Source organism: Podarcis vaucheri (genome assembly GCF_965113315.1).
Source record: "Podarcis vaucheri genome assembly, chromosome: 7".
Taxonomy (NCBI): domain Eukaryota; kingdom Metazoa; phylum Chordata; class Lepidosauria; order Squamata; family Lacertidae; genus Podarcis; species Podarcis vaucheri.
In genome coordinates, this window is record NC_138765.1 from 81909396 (window position 1) to 81932989 (window position 23594).

The following is a 23594-nucleotide window of genomic DNA, read 5'->3' on the forward strand; positions in this document are numbered from 1 at the left end:
TAAGCTGCCAGTTTCACGACTCACCTGTAGATGTGGAGCGTCAGGCAGTGGGCCTGCCAGCGGACGGAGGACGAGTTGGACTCCAGCAGGAAGCAACGCAGGAACTGAATCAGGGTCTCCTTGTCAGCAAACTTATTCAGCTGGTTCACCAGGGCTGTGCACAGCTGGTCTTCCTGGCTGCCCGATGAACCCTCTCCTGGAAGATGGGGCAGAGGAATTAAAAAAAAAGAAGGTAGAGATTGCTTAGGCAGGTGTATCGTTAGGCTACAGTTCGGGGCGGGGGAGTGAATGTAGAGCACCTGCTGCTTTGCATCCAAGTAGGGATAGAAATGTCCCGTCTGAAACCTTGAGGTGCTGCTGCCAGTCTGTGTAGACAATATAGAGCTAAATGGACCAGTGGTCTTACTTGGTATAAGGCAGCTTCATGCATTCCTGTGGCCACAGCTCAGTGGCAGAGCACCTGGTTTGCATGCAGAAGATCCGAGGTTCAACCCCCAAAGTCATCTGCAGGCAGGGCTGGGAGAAAACCCTATTTGAAATCCTGGAGGGCTGATGCCAGTCAGTGTAGAGTAGACAATACTAAAACTAGATGGGCCAACAGTTCAGGTCAGTAGAAGACAGCTTCCTATGTTCCTATGATTGTGTGTACAGCTCTTGGCAGCAGGTGACCAGTCCAGTTCCTCTGCTGCCTGCATAGTCTAGTTGAATGAACAGACGAGGCTACCGGCTAACAAACATGGATCTATACTGAATGGAAGCTCCCTGTTCAGAAGGCAGGACTCCTCCAATTACACAATACCGGAGACAGAGGCTAGCTAGCAACACCCTGCCTTGTGCGCAAAAGCCACTGTTAGCGGAGACAGAGGACTGGGCAGATCAGATTTTTGCCCTGACCCTGTGAATTGTACCAGTTTCTTGACTGGCAGTTCTAGAAGCATTAGTCCACCCTCCCCCTCACCCCCCATATCTGTAGGAATGTTACTGGTTGTTCCCAGAGCTGGCAAGGATCATTAGATAGCAACGAGAAATTGAGCCTTTGGTGTCATTGTCACCATCTTCTGTACCAACATTTAACCCCCTGGTGATAATTTAAAGATAATTTAAAGAGCCAGCATAGTGCAGTAGTTAGCGACCTCGGGAGACTCACAGTGTTTCAGCCTAAGCCATGCCTAACAGTGTTGTTGTGAGGATAAAATCCTATGACTTCCCATGCCCTTTTAAAATGTGGTTGGGGGTGGGTGGGTTATTGGGTTGTTGTTTTTATTTTGATTATGTTATGTAGTTTTATATTCTGATTTTGTTCTGTGCACTGCCCTGAGACCACCGGGTATAGGGTGGTAAAGGTAAAGGTAAAGGTAAAGGTACCCCTGCCCGAGCGGGCCAGTCTTGACAGACTCTGGGGTTTGTGCGCCCATCTCACATCTATAGGCCGGGGGCCAGCGCTGTCCGGAGACACTTCCGGGTCACGTGGCCAGCGTGACAAAGCTGCATCTGGCGAGCCAGCGCAGCACACGGAACGCCGTTTACCTTCCCGCTTGGTAAGCGGTACCTATTTATCTACTTGCACCCGGGGGTGCTTTCGAACTGCTAGGTTGGCAGGCGCTGGGACCGAGCAGCGGGAGCGCACCCCGCCGCGGGGATTCGAACCGCCGACCTTTCGATCGGCAAGCCCTAGGCGCTGAGGCTTTTACCCACAGCGCCACCTGCGTCCCCATAGGGTGGTATCTAAATTCAATAAATAAAAATAATAAATAAATAAAATGCACAGGAACAGAACCATGTACATACACCACACCTGAGCTCTTTGGAGGAAAAATGGGATACAAATGGAAAAACGCAGGCAGGAAGGTAGGCAACTAAGAATCTATCTTTCCATAACAGATAGCTGGTTTCTGGTTTTCAGGTTTTCGTATAGTTTTTGTTGTACAGTTTTGTGAATAATTGTTGTGAACTGATATAATTGTTGTAAAAAAAAAAAACCTGCTCTGATTTTTTTATGAATGAGCATATTAATTTTTTTATAAAGTTGGCAGCAGGCCTAAAGACCTGCCTCTGTCAGGGGACTGCCATCGGAACAGAGGAGGGAGGCAGGGAGGAGTTTGGGATACAGAAAGCCTCCAACTCTTCTGAGGAGCAGTTTCTCTTCCAGCAAGGGGAAAAGCCACACCTCCAATGGAGAAGAGAGGGAAGGGGCCAGCCAAGGTGGGAAAGGGCTCGAAGATGCTACTAAGAGCCCCAGCGCCTCACCTAGCCGGGCTGGCCAGGAGGAATGCATGCCACTTCTGTCGCTCAGCTTGCACAGAGGGGTGAAAAGCAAAGAGGGGAGGCGGAGATTTGGGGTGTCTAAGTTCTTAGAAGGTCCGTATAGTTAAAGCTATGGTTTTCCCAGTAGTGATGTATGGAAGTGAGAGCTGGACCATAAAGAAGGCTGATCGCTGAAGAATTGATGCTTTTGAATTATGGTGCTGGAGGAGACTCTCCATTCTTAAGGAAATCAGCCCTGAGTGCTCACTGGAAGGACAGATCCTGAAGCTGAGGCTCCAATACTTTGGCCACCTCATGAGAAGAGAAGACTCCCTGGAAAAGACCCTGATGTTGGGAAAGATGGAGGGCACAAGGAGAAGGGGACGACAGAGGACAAGATGGTTGGGCAGTGTTCTCGAATCTACCAGCATGAGTTTGACCAAACTGTGGGAGGCAGTGGAAGACAGGAGTGCCTGGCGTGCTCTAGTCCATGGGGTCACAAAGAGTCAGACACGACTAAACAACAACAACAACCAAGTTCTTACGTTGGGGGGAAAGCCGGAAGAGGCCACTCCCAGATTCTGCAAGCGACTTAGACGGACATGAAACTTGTGTATCTGCACTGTAAATAGTTTGCACAATATAACCTGTAAAAAACAGGTCGGAGTCCTGCCTGGTTACTCACGAGCAACCACCGCACAGCATCTGACAGCCTCCATCACACAACTCCTCTCACCCTCTCGGTCTTTCTCTTTCTCTTCCTTCTTGCTCTTCTTAGTGGAGGATTTGCTCTGCCCGGCTGGCTGCCCAGAGGTCCCGGAGCCCGCAGGCGTCGAGGTTGACGCACCAGATGATCCGGAGGAAGATGCCGCCGAGAGGACTTTGCTGCCACACAGGGCGCAGGAAAGGAGCTGCAGCAGGACAGGGGACACGCCCTCGTCGACCAGGAAGCTGACTTGCAGGAGGAAGTAGAGGACGGCTAGAGGAGGAAGAAAAAGGGACTGTCTCAACAAACAAGTCCTCTCGGCTTTCCCTATCAGAGCTCCCTTTTAAAAAGAAAACAGGCAGCAAAATCTAGCCGAATGGGATCACGGGACCTTTGAGCACCAACTCATTCTCTTTCGTGGCAGAACAAGTTTCTAGACCTCATTGGCAAAGAGAAAAAAAACTTGGGATAAGGGGGTGGCATATTCTTCAGACAGTAGATTTGTCTGTTGGGTGGCAAGCAGGCAGCAGAGATCATTGTCTCCTGCAAGACTAAAACCCTCTGCGATTCTCCCTGATACGTCTAAAACTAAAAACAAAGCCTACCCAGATATTTAGTGACGTGATTTTATCCTATTCTCTTGTTATTTTAAATAGTCTTAATTTATTCTTAATTCTTACTGATAATCTTATTGTTTTATCTGTTTTGTAAACTGCTTTGGGTGTTGTTTTTTGTTTTCTTACAATCAAGCACTGTATAAATTTTATGAAAGAATTTTTAAAAATATCTCAGCCTTCCTTCCTCTTCAATCAAAACTCACTATTCAAAAGGGGAGGAATCCAGTTGATTAGATTGGTAGGTCTTTTCCAGCACTACCACCCCCATCCCCACACAATTCCACCCAAATCGCCTTGTGCCACCCCACACCCTCACAGGAAAGCAACTCACAGTCATCCTTGATGCAGAACTTCTGCCAGTTCACTGTCCGCTGGGTGGCGATTTCCGCACAGGCTTTCAAGTGCTCCATCTAAAACGGAACGGAAGGAAGCTCATTTGTGACAGCTGAACACCATAACCGGGGGGGGGGGGAGGGGGAGTCTTCTGTGGTGTCTCTGCATGATTCACTGCTCTGGCTTTGCACCTCCGCTCTACTGGGCCTTTGCATTGATCCATGCTCAAAAGGACACACACAGGCTTCCTTACCAAATTGATCAGCGTGTCGTACTGCAGAGCAGATCCCGAGCTGGCCGTGACCACGCTGGCCCTCAGGAAGATCCCTTGCTCCTCTAGCAGCTTCTTGATCCCCCGGACGTGGGAATCTAGTGTGTGTAGGTCGCGCAGCTGGCGGTACTTCTCCTTGGAGCCACAGATGAAGAGCAGGAGCTTGCGGACCTGGCGCCTCACAAAGGGCGTCTGCTGGATCATCAGGTACTGGGCAGGGGAGAGAGAAAAGGGTGCAGTGTTTCCGTAAGAAAATCTATATAGTTGAAAGTGCTGCAATTGCACAGGCACAAAGAGAAGAGTGAGGTTCTCAGGGCCCTTCTGTAATAACAGTAACAGCACCGTGCTGCCTGTTGATAACACAGCAGAGAAGTCCAGCACCTGTAGAATTCACCGACCTCCCATCCAAGCATCTTACTGGGCAACACAGAGGCCTAGAAACTTGCTTTCCAATGGAAGCAAACAGGCATCACCTAAAGCATCTTCACTCTCATTTGGCTAGATTATTATTACTATTACAGTCATCCCTCGAGTTGAATGCACTTCGGGTTGGGCGCGTTCGAGTTGCGCTCCGCGGCAACCAGGAAGTAACGGAGCACGTTACTTCCGGGTTTCGCCACTCGCACATGCGCAGACGCTCAAAATGATGCCACACGCATGCACGGAAGCGGCGAAACGCGACCTGCACAGACGCGCCGTCGCATCTTGCGTTCCGTTTGGGATGCGAATGGGGCTCCGGAACAGATCCCGTTCGCGTCCCGAGGTACCACTGTATTATTATTATTTTATCTGATAAATAACAACAAACTATTTATTTGTGTTTTTGTCTTGTGTTTTTATCCTGTGAACTGTCCGGAGATCTTTTGATGAAGGATGGTATATAAATTTAAAAAAGAAGAAGAAGAAGATACCATCTTTACTCCAAGAAACTTTTTTAAAACTACCTTTGAAGTTTTTACAATCAAGCAATGTATACATTTCATGAAATTAATTTATATGAAATCAGGTGGTGTCCATGGTTCCCTTCTCTCCATTCATCATTATCAGCTGAGGTAGGTTAGAATGGCCCAAAGGGAGCTTGATGCCCAATTGGAGATTTGAATCCTGGTCTCTCAGGTTCTAGTCAGACATTCTTAACCATCACAACGCAGGCTCTCTTAGACAACCTGCTCTCACCAATCTACCCCACTGCACCTGCACCTGCACTTACTTCCTCACAGGAGGATCATGTTTAGTGAAGTCAAGCCCTGCTTTTAGCATATAAACACAGACCAGGACTCCAACTCCCATCAGCTCCACTCAGAGCCATCATGATCAGAGAGGGCTGATCTGAGTTGTAGCTCAGCATCTTCTAGCGGAAATGCACTTGGTTTCTGAAACCCTTTTTGCACCTGTCTGCATTCCAGATCACCGGCTCAAACTGAAGGAATGGGTTTCCCAAACCCAAAACTGACTGTGCAGGCAGTTTGAAACAAGCACCAAAATCCCTATTTTTCCTTAGCTAAAATCCATTAACTTGAGCTCTGAGTCAATGTATAAACAAAAACCCGGCTGTATAAACAAGTGCTCAGAGCCCTCTCCTTTATCAGTTCGTGACGGCAAGGATGACCTTGGCTGTTTCAGTGGAGTAGGGATGACATGTCTAGGTCTTATCTTATGTCCTGACGCACAGACCTAGTCCGGGAACAGCGCCAGAGTGTGTTCTTGCAGTTGGCGACCTCTTGCTCCAAGATAAAAGTAGGAACAGGAATATCCTTTTATGGTCAGAAGTACAGGAAGGAATACCCTTTTATGGTCAGAAGTACAGGAAGGAATACCCTTTTATGGTTAAGAATACCGGAGCAGGAACATATGTGATGTCAACCTGCGTGTATAGGCTAATGTGGTTGGATTCCTGGGGAAGGAGGGAGAGGGTGCCTGCAGGATATATGTACTGCATGAAATTTCTCATTTCTTTGGACTTGCTGTGGACACACCATGCAGGTGCCTTTCTGCAGTTCCGGAGAGCAGAAATAAAGAACTCTTTCTCTGAACCACCCCTCGGTGTCATTTGACTTCCTTCCTCCTGTCCGGGAGCAACGCAGACCCAATCGGTGAACTCCAATAAGGCTACAAAACATGACCTCTCTCAACATGAGGAGGACACGCCAGGGTAAGAGACAGCATCCTAAGGGTAGCTGGGAGGTGTTTCTCAAAAGGTGAAGATTCAAGGCTGCTTCCTCCGCCAAGGATTCAACCTTAGGCCTGCAATCTCCTGCCAACCTACCTCCGAGAGGAAGTAGAACCAGGAATGGTCAAAGACCGGTGGCGGGATGCGGGAGTTTGTGTCGGCGATCTTCTTGATTTGGTACGGCAACCGCAGCACCATCTCCGTCAAGAGTTGGGTGTAAGCTTCGAAGACGTCAGCAGCGTGGCCCTGAAAGGGAGAAATGTTTGGAACAGAAGTTAATTTATGAAGCTGCCACATGCTGCTTAGCATAGCTGTCAAGCATCCCTTATTTGGTGGGAAACTCCCTTATCCCAGCGCCGTGTCCTGCTGCTGTCCCTTATTGATGATGTCCCTAAAATTTCCCGGGTTTCAAAGGAAGCAGCTCCTCTCCCTCCCTCCCTGCAGGCTAGGGAGGAGGGAGGCTCCAACTGCGTTGCTTGGCTGCCCGGCCTGCCCCCCTCTGGCCTCTCCCCTGCAGAAGTTTCCAGCAACTGTTACTCAGAAGCATTACTGTCTCTGATGGTGACTGGGGGCAGCCGCCGAGACCACATAACACCGGTCTTGAAAGACCTACATTGGCTCCCAGTACGTTTCCGAGCACAACTCAAAGTGTTGGTGCTGACCTTTACAGCCCTAAATGGCCTCAGCCCAGTATACCTGAAGGAGCGTCTCCACCCCCAACGTTCTGCCCAGACGCTGAGGTCCAGCGCTGAGTGTCTTTTGGCAGTTCCCTCCCTAAGAGAAGTGAGGTTACAGGGAACCAGGCAGAGGGCCTTCTTGGTAGTGGCGCCCACCCTGTGGAACGCCCTCCCACCAGATGTCAAGGAAATAAACAACTACCTGACATTTAGAAGACATCTGAAGGCAACCCTGTTCAGGGAAGTTTTTAATATGTGACATTTTAATGTATTTTTAATCCTTGTTGGAAGCCACCCAGAGTGGCTGGGGAAACCCAGCCAGATAAATTATTATTATTATTATTATTATTATTATTATTATTATTATTATTATTATTAGTGGAGGCAGAACATAGATAATTTACCTCCCATCACTGTCTTGCTTTCAAATAAACAATTGCTTTACATCCTTCACCAGCTGTTTGGAACTCTTGAGAAGAAGCAAAAGCAAATCTATTTGCAAGACATCAAGTACCCAAGCTGGGAGCTGGTGGGGAGAGTACACAACTCTCCCTTCCTTATAATATTTTCGTCCGAATATGGGTAATGGAGAGAGATCTCTCGAGGCAGAACTAAAGCTGTTAGCTGGAGGAAGCCACCCCTTCGTTTTACATCTGCTGCCCACCTCCGCAGATCAGAGTTCTAAACTGTGTTCAACGTGGCATCGCCAGGTAATCAAGAGAGCTGTTGCACGTTATATCCTCCCCAATCCTTAGCACAGCCTCTTTCTCTGGCTAATTTTTTTTTTTTAAAGAAAAGAACACCTCTTGACTGACAAGAGTAATGTGAAAACAGCAGGTCCCCTTTGAGAGAAAGGAAAGAAAAGGCGAGAGCTTAAAACTGCACCAACCATCACCACAGGCCTTCAGAATTCCAACAGCTTCTATTCTTCCAGCAAAGAGCATCCTAACGTTTAATGCGGCTTATTCCATTATACTTTGCCAGGGCAGGAAATAAAAAATAAAGCTCCACCACCAGGCGCTGAGTATAAAAGGAGGCACCACGGCGGCTGCAGTGGCCGAGGAACTAAGCCGGCAAATCCACATCGTTCATAAGGGCTGCCGGGAGCCAGGAGGGGCCCTCGCCAGTCAGTTATTGGAAATAAGCCCCCCCTTCCTTCAGAGCTCACCTTAAGACCATGCCACGCCCATTCAGTGTGAGGGGGGATGTTGGGACAAGGCAGGGGACTGTGGGTGATACGCTTCCCACACTTCCTTAGGACTCTGAACACCAATAAGAAGGTCTTAGTCAGGTTTTCAACACATCTGTGTGTGAAATCTCAGTTGGGAGGGAGCTCAACAGGTTTGGGCCCGCAGCATCGAGCAAACAGCTTTTGTATATTTTAAACCGTAAATACCTATTCAGTCATTGTACATCTTTCTGCTTCTGTACAACTGACAGCGTTGCAACAGTTAGAAAAAAATAAAACAAAAGGGTGTCGGGTTGAAGATTTAAGTTACAGTGGTACCTCAGGTTAAGAACTTTATTCGTTCTGGAGATCTGTTCTTAACCTGAAACTGTTCTTAACCTGAAGCACCACTTTAGCTAATGGGGCCTCCTGCTGCTGCCATGCCGCTGGAGCACAATTTCTGTTCTTATCCTGAAGCAAAGTTCTTAACCCAAGGTAATATTTCTGGATTAGCAGATTCTGTAACCTGAAGCGTATGTAACCTGAGGTACCACTGTATTTGATTTCCATTTTTCTGCCTGGTGTTTTTTTAGGTGGAGGGTGGAATTCCCCAGAATTATCCTTGGGGGAAAATATGCCCGGGAACACGGTTAAGACTTTATTCTGCTCCCCTGTGGAAATGGGACAGGCTTGGACAGATGTGTCCAATCTGCAGTGGCTGCTGGTGCTGGACCCACCAGTTCGATCCGCAACTCACCTTGACATACTGGCGCAGGAAAAAGGGGCTCATGTCTGGTGGGGAGGAGGTGGTGTGAGGTTTCAGCAGCTGGCTGGTGGCCACAGGCTCCTCGTCATTCTGTTGGTTCTTCCAGTACTCCAGGAGGGATTTCAAGACATGCAGGCAGTAGTCCACCGCACCAGAGCTCAGCAGGGCAGCTGCGGTGGCACTGGAGATCAGGGAAGAGGACTGAGAAGAGAGAGAGAGAGAGAGAGTTGAATCTTCACAGCTTATTTCCTCGTAGGTGTTTGCAGACCCGACTGACAAATTTGGGGTTGAGTGAGCCCACTTTAGTAGTCTGATTACTGACCGCTGGCCGCAGCTCAGTGGTACAGCCCACTGAGATCCCAGCTTTAATTGCCAACATCTCCAGGCAGGGCCAGGAATGTCCTCTCTGCTTGAAATTCTGGAGAGCCTCTGCCAGTCAGTGTAGACCAGGGGTAGGTAACCTAGGGGCCAGATGCGGCCCAATCACCTTCTCAATTCGGAGCGCGGACGGTCCGGGAATCAGCGTGTTTTTACATGAGTAGAATGTGTGCTTTTATTTAAAATGCATCTCTGGGTTATTTGTGGGGCATAGGAATTCATTCATTTCCACCCCCCACCCCCAAAATATAGCCCGGCCCACCACATGGTCTGAGGGACGGTGGACCGGCCCACGGCAGAAAAAGGTTGCTGACCCCTTGTGTAGACCATGCTGGGCTGCATGGATCAAGGGCCTGACTCCATACAAAGCAGCTCCCTAACTATCTTAGGAACTTAGGAAGCTGCCTTTATACTGTAGGCATGCCTTCACTGACTGGCAGTGGCTCTCCAGGCTTCTCTGCTAGCCCTACCTTGGGATGCCGAGGCTTGAAGGTGGGACCTTCTGCGTGCAAGGCAGATGCTCTACCACTGAGCTACAGCCCTTTCCAAAAGAGGGATCGGATCACAGATAGCTTCCCAACAGGGGTATCGTTCCTGGCAGATCACTGTTTCCTCCCAAGTGAGGGTGATCCCGAGGAATGCATCGCAACCCTAATGGGGTTCCCCTATGGAACTTGCTGGACTACAACTCCCAGAAGCCCCAGCAGCAAGCACGGCCAATGGTCAGGGATGACGGGAACCCGGCAAAGTCTAGGAAGGGCACCACGTTGGCTACCTCGTCCCCTGGTCTTGGCTGACCACCCTTTCCCCACAAGGGCCATAGCTCAGAGCGGGGGGAAGTGAAGAGGAGTTGGGCAGCAAGTAGTATCTTTGTTAAAAACAGCAACAGTAGAGTAAGTTGTAGGGTAGAAACAATGGAAACTAGGACAAAGTAAATGTTGGAGGATCCAGAAAATTGTTAGAGACCAGATGGTTGCCAGTGCAGAGATACATCTGCTTGAGAAGACTCATTTCAGCAGGCTTAGGATGGGGGCTTAGGATCGCTCAAAAGGAAGAAGGTCGGGAGACACCTGGGGCTGCTGAAGACTTGACAGCTAGATTTCAAGTTTCGGTGGTGTGATTTATTGATATCATTTCTTAAAGAAAGCATCAATTGATAATGTGTTTATGGAGAGAGGCGGGGGGGGGGTCTTTTGAACAAGTGCTTAGCAAAAGGGATGGGGGGGAGAGGAGAGGACCAAAAAAAAGGCAATCAGTTCTTAAGTCTAATCTCCCCTCGACACACATGCCAGAGGGCAATGAGCTGAGGATTAGGAGGAGGAGCGAGATACTTCTCAGACACACACACATACAATTTCTTTTTTTAAAAAAAGAAGTTGGAATTCCGATCCATTTCTCTGGAATCTGGCCAGTTGTGGGAGGAAGGTAAAGGCCTCGACGAGGAGAGTTTTAGCCTCCCGTATGCAGAAGGGAAATCTCTTGCACCCATGTCCTTAAACAGCAAACATTTGCACTAAATAGATATATATATAGCCCACCTCTTTTTGTTGGGTCAGATGAACCACAGGCAAAACAAAGACCGGCGAAAACGCAAGTGTAAATAAAACCATTACAGAAACTCTGGTTAAATCCAAACAAACCCCACAGCTCATAAGCTCATTAAAATCCGACGCACTTCGGTCTCCGTTTTTAACCTCTACGCTTTTGTTATTAATCTTCTTCCCTCTGCCTGCACGCTTGCCGGCTCTCCCCCCACCAAGCCCCCCAGCTTTCCCCCCTCTTTTTCAGAAAAAAAGCCTTATTACTGCACCTTTTAACAACAAAACAGGGATGGAATCCTCTTAGCGACTTTGAAACGTTGGTGCTGCAACATCTCTGCTCCCCTATAATCACATCTGCAAATCCCTGTCCCCCATCCCCACTTTTAACCACTTCTTTGCCAACTGGGGTTTCAAGGGCAAAAGGGAGCTTGGGAGCTGACCTCCGGAGGTGGTCCAGCCGTTCTATCAGCCACACGCAGACATTCTCCCTCTACCAACCTCACGTAACAAAGTCTTTTGCAAGACCAGAACTGCGGAAGGGATTTGGTACCTCGCAAATGGAAGATTTGGACCCTGACTTCGTTCGCGACATGAAGACGCTTAGCAGCCGCATGATCACCAGGTGGACTTCATTCAGGGCAGTGCGCTCGTTTTTCTTGGAGACATCCTGGGAAGGGTGGGGAAGGGAGAAGGTGAGAGGAACTGGTTGCCCCTGAAGATGCACAGGAGTAGACCTCAAGCCCACCCCATCCAGCCCAAATCTCAAGAACTGCAGGGTGAAATAAAACAGATTATGCAGAAAGCCTCAAATTGCCCCATGATTTGCTTTTCAGGCAGAATGTGCCAGGTTCAATGCCCGGCAGCATCTCCAGGTACGGCTGGGAACGCCTCCTGCCCGAAACCCTGGAGGGCTGCTGCCGGTCAGTGTAGACAATACTGAGCTGCATGAGCCAACGTTCTGACTCAGTATAAGGCAGCTTGCTATGTGACATCCCTCCACAGTGCGTATCTCAGGGCACTACCAGAGATTCCAATTAAACAGCCATCAATTTGGACCAAAGGCTGACTGTCCCATACACATTATTATCTATTATTCTTATTATTTATTTAATTTCTATACCCGAAGGTCTCAGGGTGGTTCACATAAATTATCAGATTGGTTCACATCCTGCCTTGTGTCCACAATACGCACACCTCCACTGCAGGGAGGCCCACTTGATGCTGCCCTGCGCTGGTGGTGGCCCATGCAGTCAGTGGCCTGAAATGGTTTCACTAGTGGAGGGGCTACTCTGCGGCTCAGAAAGAGGTGACCTTCTTACATCAATGGGTTTTTTTGCGGGGGGGGAGGAGGAAGTGGGGAGGGGAAATCTTCAAATAAATCCCAGCTTTATGGCTGCAAAGCAGAAGATCTCCTAGTAGTTAGGCACCCTGCCCCATGGGCCAAAACCAGCCGGTCTCCAACACCACCCAAAGAAGCCAGGCATGGGCGACTCAGGTTGTCAAGCCTGCTTTGTGCTGTCTGTGTTTTTAAAAGCTTCAAGGGACGGGAGGAGATGGCTGGGCGGGAGGTTGCTTGGCAACCCCCCCTAAAAAAAACCACCACGTTGCCATAATACTCTGCTTGGGACTGCCTGCCGATGAAAGTGCTGCTGCTGCTACATTCCCTGCTCAGCTGCTGGGAGGGAAGCCCAGTCCCACTTTATACAAGCCTTCACACCTCCTGATATTTTGGACTTCCACTCCCATCAGCTGTGAAGAAAAATACAAAAACTCACTACCAGTAAGATAATAGGGCAGCAAAAAAAACACACACAGGCAGCCTAAGGCGATTGCAGCTGTGTTCAAAGAAAGGCAGCAAAGAGAGGCTCATGGGGGCAATAGCCTAATTCCTAAAGCATCTGTCTTCCTGCCTCGACCAGAAGTAGAAGTAGTAACCCAATATTCCTTTCCTCCTGGCCGAAAGGAGATCAGGAGAGGGAGAGGAGGGCAACTCAGCTCCCTGTACCTTTTTATCCATGCACAGTTCTGCGATGAGCTGGGCAAGGAGGTTATCCAGGGCACCCTTGTCCTTCTCGTCGTCGCCGTCCAGGTCTGTCGTAAGCATCAGGATCACCTGGGCACAAAGAAGCTCATAAGGCACAAAGAAGGAGGACCTCGCGGGCATCCGGGACAGAGGTTCTTCCGCTATTAACATTCCTTGGGAGTACACAAACTGGGTATCCACACTGGACAGCTGCTGAGAAGCTCAGACAGACAGCGATGCTGCCAACTCACAGCTGTGGTTCGTCCCCTACCCCATCCTCTCCAAATCCTTTATCTCCCTTCCTGGAGCTAACCATAGTGCAGTGTGGCATCTAACACTAGCTGTGTAGTGAGCGACAAACCAGCGTTTAAAATGGGGTTGGAACAAACCACAGTTTCAAAATGGCTGTTAACAATGTAATTCACCTGTACTTTCCATTTCAAGCAACACGGTAAAGCAACTCCAGCAGCCAGCTGTAACCAGAGAAAACTACAGTATCCCTAAGGAAGCATTGTTGTATTTTATTAAGGGGGGGCAGCCCCTTCTGGCCCCTGGCAGATGACGGGACACTCCAGGTTCTAGGCCAGGGTTACTCAGTTCTGGGAAAGCTTCTAAGGGACACATGCTGGGCAGGGCCAGAGGCAAGAGCAGACACAGCAATGACTATAATAGGCTAGGCTTCTATATGCTCTCACCCCCTCTCTAATCTTCCCATCCAGGCAAACAAGAGGCATGATTGAAGTCCAAAGACACATTTCCACCCAGGCAAGCACATCCCGGGAGGGTTCAAGGCAGGGCCTCTGTGTCCCCTCTAGAGAGATCCCAAGGGCAGACAGAGAGTCTTGGAGGGCCACATTTCACCCCTGGGCCTGATGTTCCCCACCCAGGGAATATGGCAAAGATTCCTAAGCAATGACTCTCATCCAAACAGCGAGGAGGGAGACTGCTTTGTACGTTACCTGCATGTAAGGGATGGCACGGACCCCGCCCACATTCCTCAGCTGGGGAAGGGTCTGCAGCAGCCTCTCCAGCAGCATCAGACGGACCATGTGCAGCCTGAACATCAGAGGGGGAGAGGAGAAGGCATTTGAGAGCAGCAGGTGTGGCCAAGCAATATCCCACAGGGTTGTAGCCAACTCAGTTTTAACTCAAGGGTGGACCCAATGAAGTGGAAGGACTTAAGTCACGTTCATTCATTTAAATCAGGGTTTCCCAAACGTGGGGCTCCAGCTGTTCTACGACTACAACTCCCATCAGGGAGGACCAGTGGTCAGGGATGATGGGAACTGTAGTCAAAAAACAACTGGAGATCCAAGCGTGGGAAACCCTGATTTAAATCAGCCTGCTCCAAATAAGAGCAATGCGGTACGAGTGCAGTATCACATGCTGGCAAAGAGCCAAATGTAACACACACACACACCCCCCCCCAAAAGCAGCAAACTAGTGAGAAACAAACCAGGAACTGGTTCACTGCCCACATCAACAACTTTTCCCAGAAAGGCAGTGGTGAAGCGGATTCTTGCAGAAGGACACGGGCCATAAAAACAAAAGGGCAGCATCCTGAGCTGCCCCCACCACTTCCCACAAATCCTTGGGAGCCTCCCTGATTGGACATTGCAGTCTTGCAACGTTTATCCTGTAAGCTCAATGGGACCACAGGTATCTTTCCCGCATAAAAATGGGAGGGAAGCATGGCTTTCTTGCATGTCAGGTGCTGCTGCAGCTGGGAGGAAGGGCGTCACTGCGGTGCTTTGGGACAGGCCTTTCCCAACCTGATGGCCTCCTTATCAGCTCTACGGGCAGCACAGTCAACGACTATGAAAAATGGGTGGGTGCCACCAATCTCTAAAGGGCTGCTGAGCCAGTTTCCATCATTTGGGAGAGGGAGAGACCGTTTCCCAGGCTGACCAGCTGATGATCTGGTTCCCCGCTACACATAGAATCATAGAGTTGGAAGAGACCACAAGGGCCATCGAGTCCAACCCCCACATACAAGACTTCCTTTGGCTCACATCACCTGCAGCTTCTGAATCGACTCTCATTTGCATCTCACAACAGTTTCTAGGTTAACGGCGGGTTCATCTGGCAGGGATCTATTTAATGGCATGCGCTGCCAGGGGTGGGGGGGGGGAGAAGAGAGGCCTCAAAATGTGGAGCAGGGTGAGGGCAGGGTGTCCCATTCTAGCCTCAGGGACCCAAGACTCCCCCATAAGCCAGAAAGGAGGGAGGCCTTACCTGTTGCTGGCGTGGACGTCTCCTTCCGCCTCTCCTTCTCCTTCTCCTTCGGACCCTTCGCCCTCCTGCTGCCCGGTGGTGGTGCTGATGGCACCTGTGCTGGAGCTGACGCTCCCTGGCCCAGCAGGGTGGCCCTCGGCGGTCGTGTCTCCGTAGGCGCTGCTGCGGCCGGACACTGGAAAGAGAGGGGCAGGGCAAGGGCGTTAAACACTCCCAGGACTCCGAACACTGAGACAGACACATTTGTTGGGGGAGTGGCGCAGCTCAGCGGTGGAGCCCTATTCTGCATGCAGAAGGGCCCAGGTTCAGTCCTTGACATCATCTCCAGGGAGGGCTGGGAAGGACTCCCTGTCTGGTACCCTGGGACTCAAGCTGTGACTTTGTACAATGTTCCAATTCAGCAAAAAGGGGTTGCACCCAATGACATAGAGAAAGTCTACCGGAAGCCTAAGTTAGTTGCGTCTGTTCACTTCAAAGGATCTGCTCTGCTTGAGGCTAATGTTGGGCACAGCCCATTGTTTCTTGCTTCCCGTCTGAAGGCTGGCGCACAAGAATTAAGTGGTGCCTCGCAAGACGAAATTAATCCGTTCCGCGAGTCTCTTCGTCTTGCAGTTTTTTCGTCTTGCAGTTTTTTCGTCTTGAGAAGCACGGCTATTAGCGGCTTAGCGGCTACTAACGGCTTAGCGGCTTTAAGAAAAAGGAAACAAACTCGCAAGAACTCGCAAGACATTTCGTCTTGCGAAGCAAGCCCATAGGTAAATTCATCTTGCGGAACGACTCAAAAAACGGAAAACTCTTTCGTCTTGCGCGTTTTTCGTCTTGCGAGGCATTTGTCTTGCAAGGTACCACTGTATTACCAGATATATACCAAAGCTTTCGCACACAGGAAGATAAGGCAACTGGAAACACTAGGGCAGAGTTAAAATCGGGGGGGGGGGCACACACCAAGATCCACCACCAGCAAAGAACTGATGTGTTTTTTAAGAGATGCCTAACTGTTGTTCATGTTCATAGGAGGCTGAGAGAGGAGGCAGCTTCACAGTATAGGCACCACTGCCAGAAAAGGTTCTCCCCCTAGTGGCCACTGACAGAACTTCCAGAAAAGTAGGGCTTTCTTTGCTGGGTAACAGGAAGAAAAGGGGCTCCTTGAGGGAGTTTACGCCCAAGCTGCTTAACAGCTTTACAGGTGAGACTCTGGCCAACCTGGTCCCCTGATGGGGCTGATGGGAGTTGTAGTGCAAAACATCTGAAGAGGGAGCCAGGCTGGCCAAAGGCTGTTACAGGTTAATAGCTAAGCTTCAAAACTGGCAGGTGGCTGGCAGCCAGTGCAACTCCTTTAAGAGGGTATGATAGGCTGCCCCAGTGAACAGCCCAGTCTTGGTTGCAAGATGCTGGACTGGGTGGATCAATCCAGCAGAGCTGTTGCTTATTTATTTATGCCTCACCTGCCCTTCACCACAAGGTCCCAGAGCAGGTGACAACAGAGCAAAACACCTCTAGTTAAAAGTATTAAAATTCTAAAATGAAGTAAACACATTCAAAATGGGCCAGGAAAGCACTCCATCTAACATAGGGATTGCATTGGGGAATGGCCCTAGCTCAGTGGAAGAGAATCTGCTTTGCATGTGGGTTCAATCCCCACTGGGATCTCCAGACAGGGCTGAGAGAGGTGCCCTGCCCCAAACCCTGGAGGGCTGCTGCCAGTCAGTGCCAACAAAACTAAATCCAAGATGGAACAATGCTCTGACTCAGCGTTAAGACAGCTTCCCGGGTTCCTATCTTTACTCCATCATATGCTGCCAGGTGGAGGGAGGGGCGAGGCCCAAGCCAAGTTAATCGTGGGCATTACCACTGTGCTCTCCGGCCACCGAATCCACCGCGCTGCCGCCGCTCTCGGAGCCCACGCTGCCACCGTGGTCAGCCGGGGAGGTCCGCAAGGTGGACCCGTCTGTTGCTGCCGTGCTGCCTTCGTCGTCAGAAGCTGGAGCTAAAAGAGTAAGGAGGGCTGTTACAAGTAAAAACACCGTCTTTGAGCAACTCCAACACAAAAGCTTGCAATAAGGATTTTTAAAGCTCTTAGTAGATTTCAACCATTATGGCTGCAGAATAATCAACTGGATTTTTTAAAACAGCTTTCAAAAAGTGGTCTTGATTGATCAATTAGCAGATTGTTAACATATTTATTATTTTTGATACAAGCGTATAAGATACATGCACAGGGGCTGTAACTCTGTGGCAATGGCATCTGCTATGCAGGAAGAAGGTCAATCCCCGTTTATCAGGTACCAGGAAAGACCCTTCTCTGCCAAAGAACCCAGAGAGTCGCTGCCTGTAAGAGAAGGCAATTCCAGGCTAGATGGAAAGATCGTCTGACTTGATATAAGGCTGCTGCATGTCTACACCACCCCAGCCGCTAAAAGACACATACGGAATTCCAAGTGGTATTGCCTGCGCTCTGAAACAGGAGGTATCATTTGGGGTTTTACGCTGTGAACAGTTACCTGATGCCGTCGTGTCCGAAAGGGTCCCGGCATCGAGAGATGAAGAGCTGGGGGCTTGGCCAGACAGCCCCAGGCTCTGCAGACCAAGTGCACTGCTGCTGCTCCCTGTGCGAGGGAAGGAAGAAAAATGCCTCTGAAAAGGTGGAGATCCTCATCCCCAGAAAAGCAAACGCCCAGAGATGTGCCTTCATTCACACAGCAAGTGAAAATGCTTTGGCCTTGAGGAAGAATGCTGCTCTCCCCAAATGTCACCTCCAAATAACCCTTCATCAAGCAGCAAATTTGGAAGAGACTAGGTTAAGAAGGGATGCGGGTGGCGCTGTGGGTTAAACCACAGAGCCTAGGGCTTGCCGATCAGAAGGTCGGCGGTTCGAATCCCCGCGATGGGGTGAGCTCCCGTTGCTCGGTCCCTGCTCCTGCCAACCTAGAAGTTTGAAAGCACGTCAAAGTGCAAGTAGATAAATAGGTACCGCTCCAGCGGGAAGATAAACGGCGTTTCCATGTGCTGAGCTGGTTTGCCAGAAGCAGCTGTACGCCGGCCAATAAAGCGAGATGAGCGCCGCAACCCCAGAGTTGTCCGCGACTGGACCTAATGGTCAGGGGTCCCTTTACTTTTACTTAGGTTAATTAAATTTATAATTCTTCCCACGGAATTTAAAAAAAAGGGCTCGCAGCAATCCGCAACTAAGTATAAAACAAATTTCAATATTAAAATTACAAAACCAGACTGGGAACATCCTAAGCCACATACATAAAAGCTTACAAAATCAGGCCAGTGGCCCACCTAGTGCAGCATCCTGCTCTCTCAGTAGCCAATCAGATGCCACAAAGGGAAACCAAGAAGCAGGACATGAGTACAATAGCAGTGCTCTCCCCACTTCTGATTCCCAGCAAGTGGTGTTCAGTGTTACTGCCTCTGACAGTGGAGGCAGAGCACAGCTTTATTGATCTGGGGGCAACCTGACCCTCTCCCTCCATGCCGCCTCCCCGCAGGTGCTTCTCACCTTGCTGGTCTTGTTGCAGACTCAGGGCAATGGCAAGCTCCACCATCGTCTCATCGTCGGCATCTGGGGGGATGTCCAGCATGGGAGGAAACCCCTCAGCCCCAGCCAAGAGGGCTTCCAGAGGAGAGGGGTTGCCATTGTTCACGTTCTCTGCTGTCTCCAACACCATCGACTCGGACTAGGGGAGAAAGAGAAAGAGAAAGTGGGGTTGATGCCATAGCACCCTCTGCCCAATGCACACTGCAAAGCAGCGCTGTAAAATAACCATCTGGTTAATTACTGTTGAAAATGCACATGAGATGCACAAAAGAGTACCCAATGCTAGGCCTACTCAAATCAGACTCACTGGAATTTATGGCCACAGCAAACTTTAATTTCCATCATGGGCTTAAGTTGAATAGAAGTTAGCAGGATGCAACCCATTCTGAGCATGTCCTATGTTTAATCCTGCCTTCTGGAGCCAAGGGGGAGTAAGTCTGCTCCAGCTTCTCCATGAGAGCTGACCTTCAGATATTTGTCTGCAGCATCTGGTATGCTGCCTCTTCACTTTGCTAGATAGACAGATAGATGCAAGGGCAGCCAGGCCCACCCAAAATGCCACACACACACACACACACACACACACCCCTACCTTACAAGGTACAGCCAGGACACAGAGTTTTCTTTAAAACGCCAGTGCTTTTTGTAGAGAGTCTACTGGCTGTTTGGTGTCCCCCCCCCCTTGTTAAACAATGAATAACAAACCAGATCAACAAAATGTCTGATGTTATGCACTCAAGCGGCCTGTTGAAATTCTAAAGCAGAGAGGAAGAAGGTAGGAGGTTCTACTGCAGAGACGAAAGCCATCTGTGGCCCTCCAGGGGCTGCTAGACTCCCATCTCCCTTAATCCCTGACCTTGAATCATACTGGATGATGCTGGGAGTCCAACAACCCCTGGAGAGCCACAGGTTCTTGATCTCCTGCCTACACAGCTTTGATGCTGAGCCTAAAGGAGGGTCAATTTTTGTGCTTATCTGATGGACCACTGCCTCCTCCTATGATCTGTCTGGTCTAGGGGGTTGGAAAGGGAGTGCTCTCTAGATGTTGATGAGACTACGACTCCCATCCACCCTGACCAGCACAGCCAATGGGGCTGTCAATGATGGGAGCTGAAGTCTAGGATCACATTGCCTACCCACCAAGTCCCTTTTGGAAATGAAGCCGGTGAGACTCACCACCATCTCAAAGTCCCCGTGGTCCACCTCGCTTTGCTCCTGGCTCTCCTGCCGGATGTCTTCGCCATTCGGGATCCCAGAGCTCTGCATCTTATCCTCCGCATCGTCATCGTCATAATCGTCTTTATCTCCTGGGGCAGAAGTGGTGTTGTCGGCCACGTATATAATGCACACTGGCACAGGCACATAGAAATCCCACAATGCTTTGCTGCGTTGTGCTGCAGCCGGGATTGGAGGCCTTGGGTGTGCAATCGGATCCCCCACCAAGTGAGCTGACACTCTTGCATAGCCACGACACCCACTGGGTGGTACAGTCTTATGCATGTCAGCCTCAGGCCGGGAGAGCAGAATGTGGCCCTCTGCATATGACTGTACCACTTTCTACCTGCTGCCTTTTAAACAAATTGGCCCCAATCCAATTAAAGCTATTTGTGACCAAGTAAGGGACGTGGGTGGCGCTGTGGGTTAAACCACAGAGCCTAGGGCTTGCCGATCGGAAGGTCAGCGGTTCAAATCCCCGCGACGGGGTGAGTGCCTGTTGCTTGGTCCCTGCTCCTGCCAACCTAGCAGTTTGAAAGCACCTACTTGCAAAGTGCAAGTAGATAAATAGGTACGTTTCCATGCGCTCTGGTTTGCCAGAAGCAGCTTAGTAATGCTGGCCACATGACCCGGAAGCTGTACCCCGGCTCCCTCGACCAGTAAAGCGAGATGAGCGCCGCAGCCCCAGAGTCGGCCACGACTGGACCTAATGGTCAGGGGTCCCTTTAACCTTTACTACTGAAAGGCAATGGGATTCATCAGTCAACTAATTTGTAAAACTGGTTTCCGTGGGACCAAGACACCAAGATGCATCATTGAACTCTGATAATATTCCCCTTGCTTGTCTGGATGGAGGGTTGAGAGGGGACTATGTGTGTTTAGAAACTAGTCTACTGTACAAATGCATGGTTTACATTTTTGCTCCAACCACTTTTGCATCTGACCCTGCCCACCACTGTCATGTGGCCCTCAGAAGGTTGCCTGGAACAGATAGCGGCCCTTGGGCATAAAAAGGTTTTCCACCTGTGCTATGGAATTTCAGGTGTAGGAAAGGAGGTACAAATTAGGAAGCTCCAATCCCAGCCACATGCTCCTCTGTAGGATGCACAGTTGCTCTCTTGGGATCTTGCCTAGTGACAAAATTCTGACATTCTGACTGCGGGTCAGCTTGCGGGGGGATTTTAAACTAGGGTTTCATATGGCACAGGCCCCACAAGAGGGGAACTCCTCCAGCACATCCGTGTTAGCCAAAAACCAAGTACTAGTTACCCATCGGGGTGTTGCTCCGAGGAGACGAGGGCAGGGTCACGTGCCTCCGCTTGTTCCTGGGCCTCAACACACGGATCAAAGCTTGCTTGCAGGAGAAGCTCACGGCCGGATCCTGGATAGCAAGCAAAGCAAAAGTTGGCCTGTGTCATTCCCCTGCCATAGTTCCATGCAGCCGTTGAAACGGCATGGCACCGATGATCTCTGGCTAAGATCTTCCCCAGACCGGTTTCCAAAATTCTTTTGATTGGAGATGAAACCTGCTGCTTGATGTCCCCCCCAAAAGCACCACCACCATTATTAATAATCATAATTTGATTCATTATCCACCCTTCACCGTAAGGTACCAGGGCAGGTCGCCAGCATTTAAAATACAACATTAAGAGCAGCTTGATATGCTCTAGCCTGTGAGCTACGTCTACAAAGGGGCTATGTGGATATGTCCTCTCGATAGATAGATAGAGTGGTCGCTCAGCGGCAGAGCACCTGCCTTGCATCCAAAAGGTCACAGGTTCAGTCACCAGCATCTTTAGGTAGGGCTGGGAGAGACTCCTGCCTGGAAGCCAGGAGAGTTGCTGCCGGCCAGTGCAGGCAATACATAGCTAGATGGGCCAATGGGCTGACTCAGTATAAGGCAGCTTCATTTGCACCTGTTTAATTCTACCCTTCATTTGCAACTACAAGGGCTACAATCTTGCTTCATTGTTAAGGAAAGGGAGAAAAGCTCCCACATTCATCCAGGTAAGGAAGGGAGAGATACCCAGCCTGAAACCACTGCCAGTCAGTGCAGACAACACTAGGCTACATGGACGAAGGGCCTGACTCTGCATAAGGCCATTTCCTGCGTTCTTCTCTGGTGGTGGTGGTTCTCCTGATTCAGATGAGAGGGGGGAGAGACTGCTATGCGTCATCAGATGACGCTGTTCCCCAAATCCCCAGACGACGGCTCCCAGCAGCCTCATGCAGATGATGAACAGCAGGCAGCGTATGAAAGCCCAGAAGGAGCCTTTCAAGCCCAGGGGTCTCCAGTCTCTCTGCAGAGCGATGGAGCCTCAGAAGAGCCAGAGTGAACGGATTTGGCTGCACGCAGGTATCTCTCCCTTCCTCCCGCCACCCTGCCCCCAAACCAAAGCGGCTCAGAGTTGTACCGGGCACAGCAACATCTGCATGTAGATTTTGGAGGCCGTGTTGATGCAGTCCAGCTCGCAGGTGCAATAGCCATGGATTATGTCCACAAGAGCGTTGACAGTGGCTTCCACGTGGGTCAAGCCTAAGGCGGGGAAAGAAAGGAGGAGGGGTTTTGTTTTTGTTTTTAAGAATTCGACAATTGATGTGTTGAGGTGTTTTGCATCTTTTACTTTTTTTGCCCACAGGAACAAGAGGGGAAAGGTGCTGCAGTCGCTGCTCTGATGGCACAAGCCAATTCCACCTGGTTAATAAAGCCCACAAAGGAAGTTACTAGCCTGCAGTTTTGTTCTGCTAGTCTGTTGGGGGCTAGCAGAGGAGGGATGGAGCACTCAAGGCCTCCTTCAACAGCCCAGGGCATTTGTATGCTGGACCTGAAGCAAGTGAGGAAACTATGGCCCCCCAGGCTTCTCCATCTGGCCCTTGGGCTTCTTCCCAAGGCCATGCCCACTCACTGGCCCCATTCCGCATCCTCTGCAAGTGCTTTTGCCTGGCTTCAACCATGATAATGCCTCTTTGCTTGCATGGATGGAGGACGTACATGTGTATGTGTGTCTGTCTGTCTGTGCAGAAACTTCTGCCTTGGCCCAGCTGGAAGGCAGTCTATTGGGCAAAGGTAAAATTCACATTCATTGCTACACCTACTTTTTTCCTCTGGACATTTCCCATCCCTCTCCAGAAAGTCCTCCTCAAAAGGGGCTGCAGCGCTTGGGACAAAAACAGTTTCCCTTCCCCTGACTTCTCTTCTTTGGCTGCCCCTCTTGGCTCCCCACACCCCCTGGGCAGGCTAAATTGGTTGATTTGGTGTAAGGCAGCTTCCTGCATTTCTTTCTGAGTTCCTTGTTTGCTCACCCTGTAGGTGAGCTCAGGAACTAGCGACTCAAGCAAGTGTTAAAGATAGAAAGTGAGTACCTGGCAAGCAAGCAGGGGCCAAGAAGGCGTTCTTGGGCTTTGAGGCATGCAGTTTCCAGAAATGGTTGACCAGTTGAGTAATAAAAGTGCACCCTTCTCCTTCGGCGTTCTTCTGGGTCTCCTGAGCTTCTTCACCCCCTTCTGAGCGTTGTTTTAAAAGAAAAGGGAAGAGAGTTAGTTAGTTAGTTAGTTAGTTAGTTAGCTAGCTGCAGGTTTGTTTGGTTTTAACTATGTCAAAAACAGACCACCCAAAGCATCCCATGGAGCAAGCCAGAAATATGTTGCATCCCTCTATTAAAACTATCAGAAAGCTAAACATCTGGAGTTAACTACTTTGGCTCTG

At 49.9% G+C, this 23594-nt stretch overlaps 1 protein-coding gene across 8 annotated transcripts in view; it reads right to left on the reverse strand.

Annotated features, from left to right (window-relative positions):
• The window catches only part of UBR4 (ubiquitin protein ligase E3 component n-recognin 4), a 139763-nt gene that overhangs the window by 50867 nt on the left and 65302 nt on the right, over positions 1-23594 (reverse strand). For 7 of the 8 annotated variants that reach the window (XM_082229604.1, XM_082229603.1, XM_082229601.1 and 4 more), the window contains 17 exons: positions 23252-23392; positions 22303-22424; positions 21158-21269; positions 19850-19980; positions 18635-18812; positions 17631-17735; positions 16979-17116; positions 15130-15304; positions 13854-13950; positions 12877-12984; positions 11422-11538; positions 8944-9153; positions 6438-6587; positions 4154-4381; positions 3899-3977; positions 2981-3223; positions 25-196 (listed from right to left, as the gene is read on the reverse strand). In XM_082229604.1, the coding sequence (XP_082085730.1) occupies positions 25-196; positions 2981-3223; positions 3899-3977; positions 4154-4381; positions 6438-6587; positions 8944-9153; positions 11422-11538; positions 12877-12984; positions 13854-13950; positions 15130-15304; positions 16979-17116; positions 17631-17735; positions 18635-18812; positions 19850-19980; positions 21158-21269; positions 22303-22424; positions 23252-23392 (2506 nt within the window). The remainder of the gene's footprint in view (positions 1-24; positions 197-2980; positions 3224-3898; positions 3978-4153; positions 4382-6437; positions 6588-8943; positions 9154-11421; positions 11539-12876; positions 12985-13853; positions 13951-15129; positions 15305-16978; positions 17117-17630; positions 17736-18634; positions 18813-19849; positions 19981-21157; positions 21270-22302; positions 22425-23251; positions 23393-23594) is intronic. The other variant, XM_082229598.1, reaches the window with a different exon arrangement.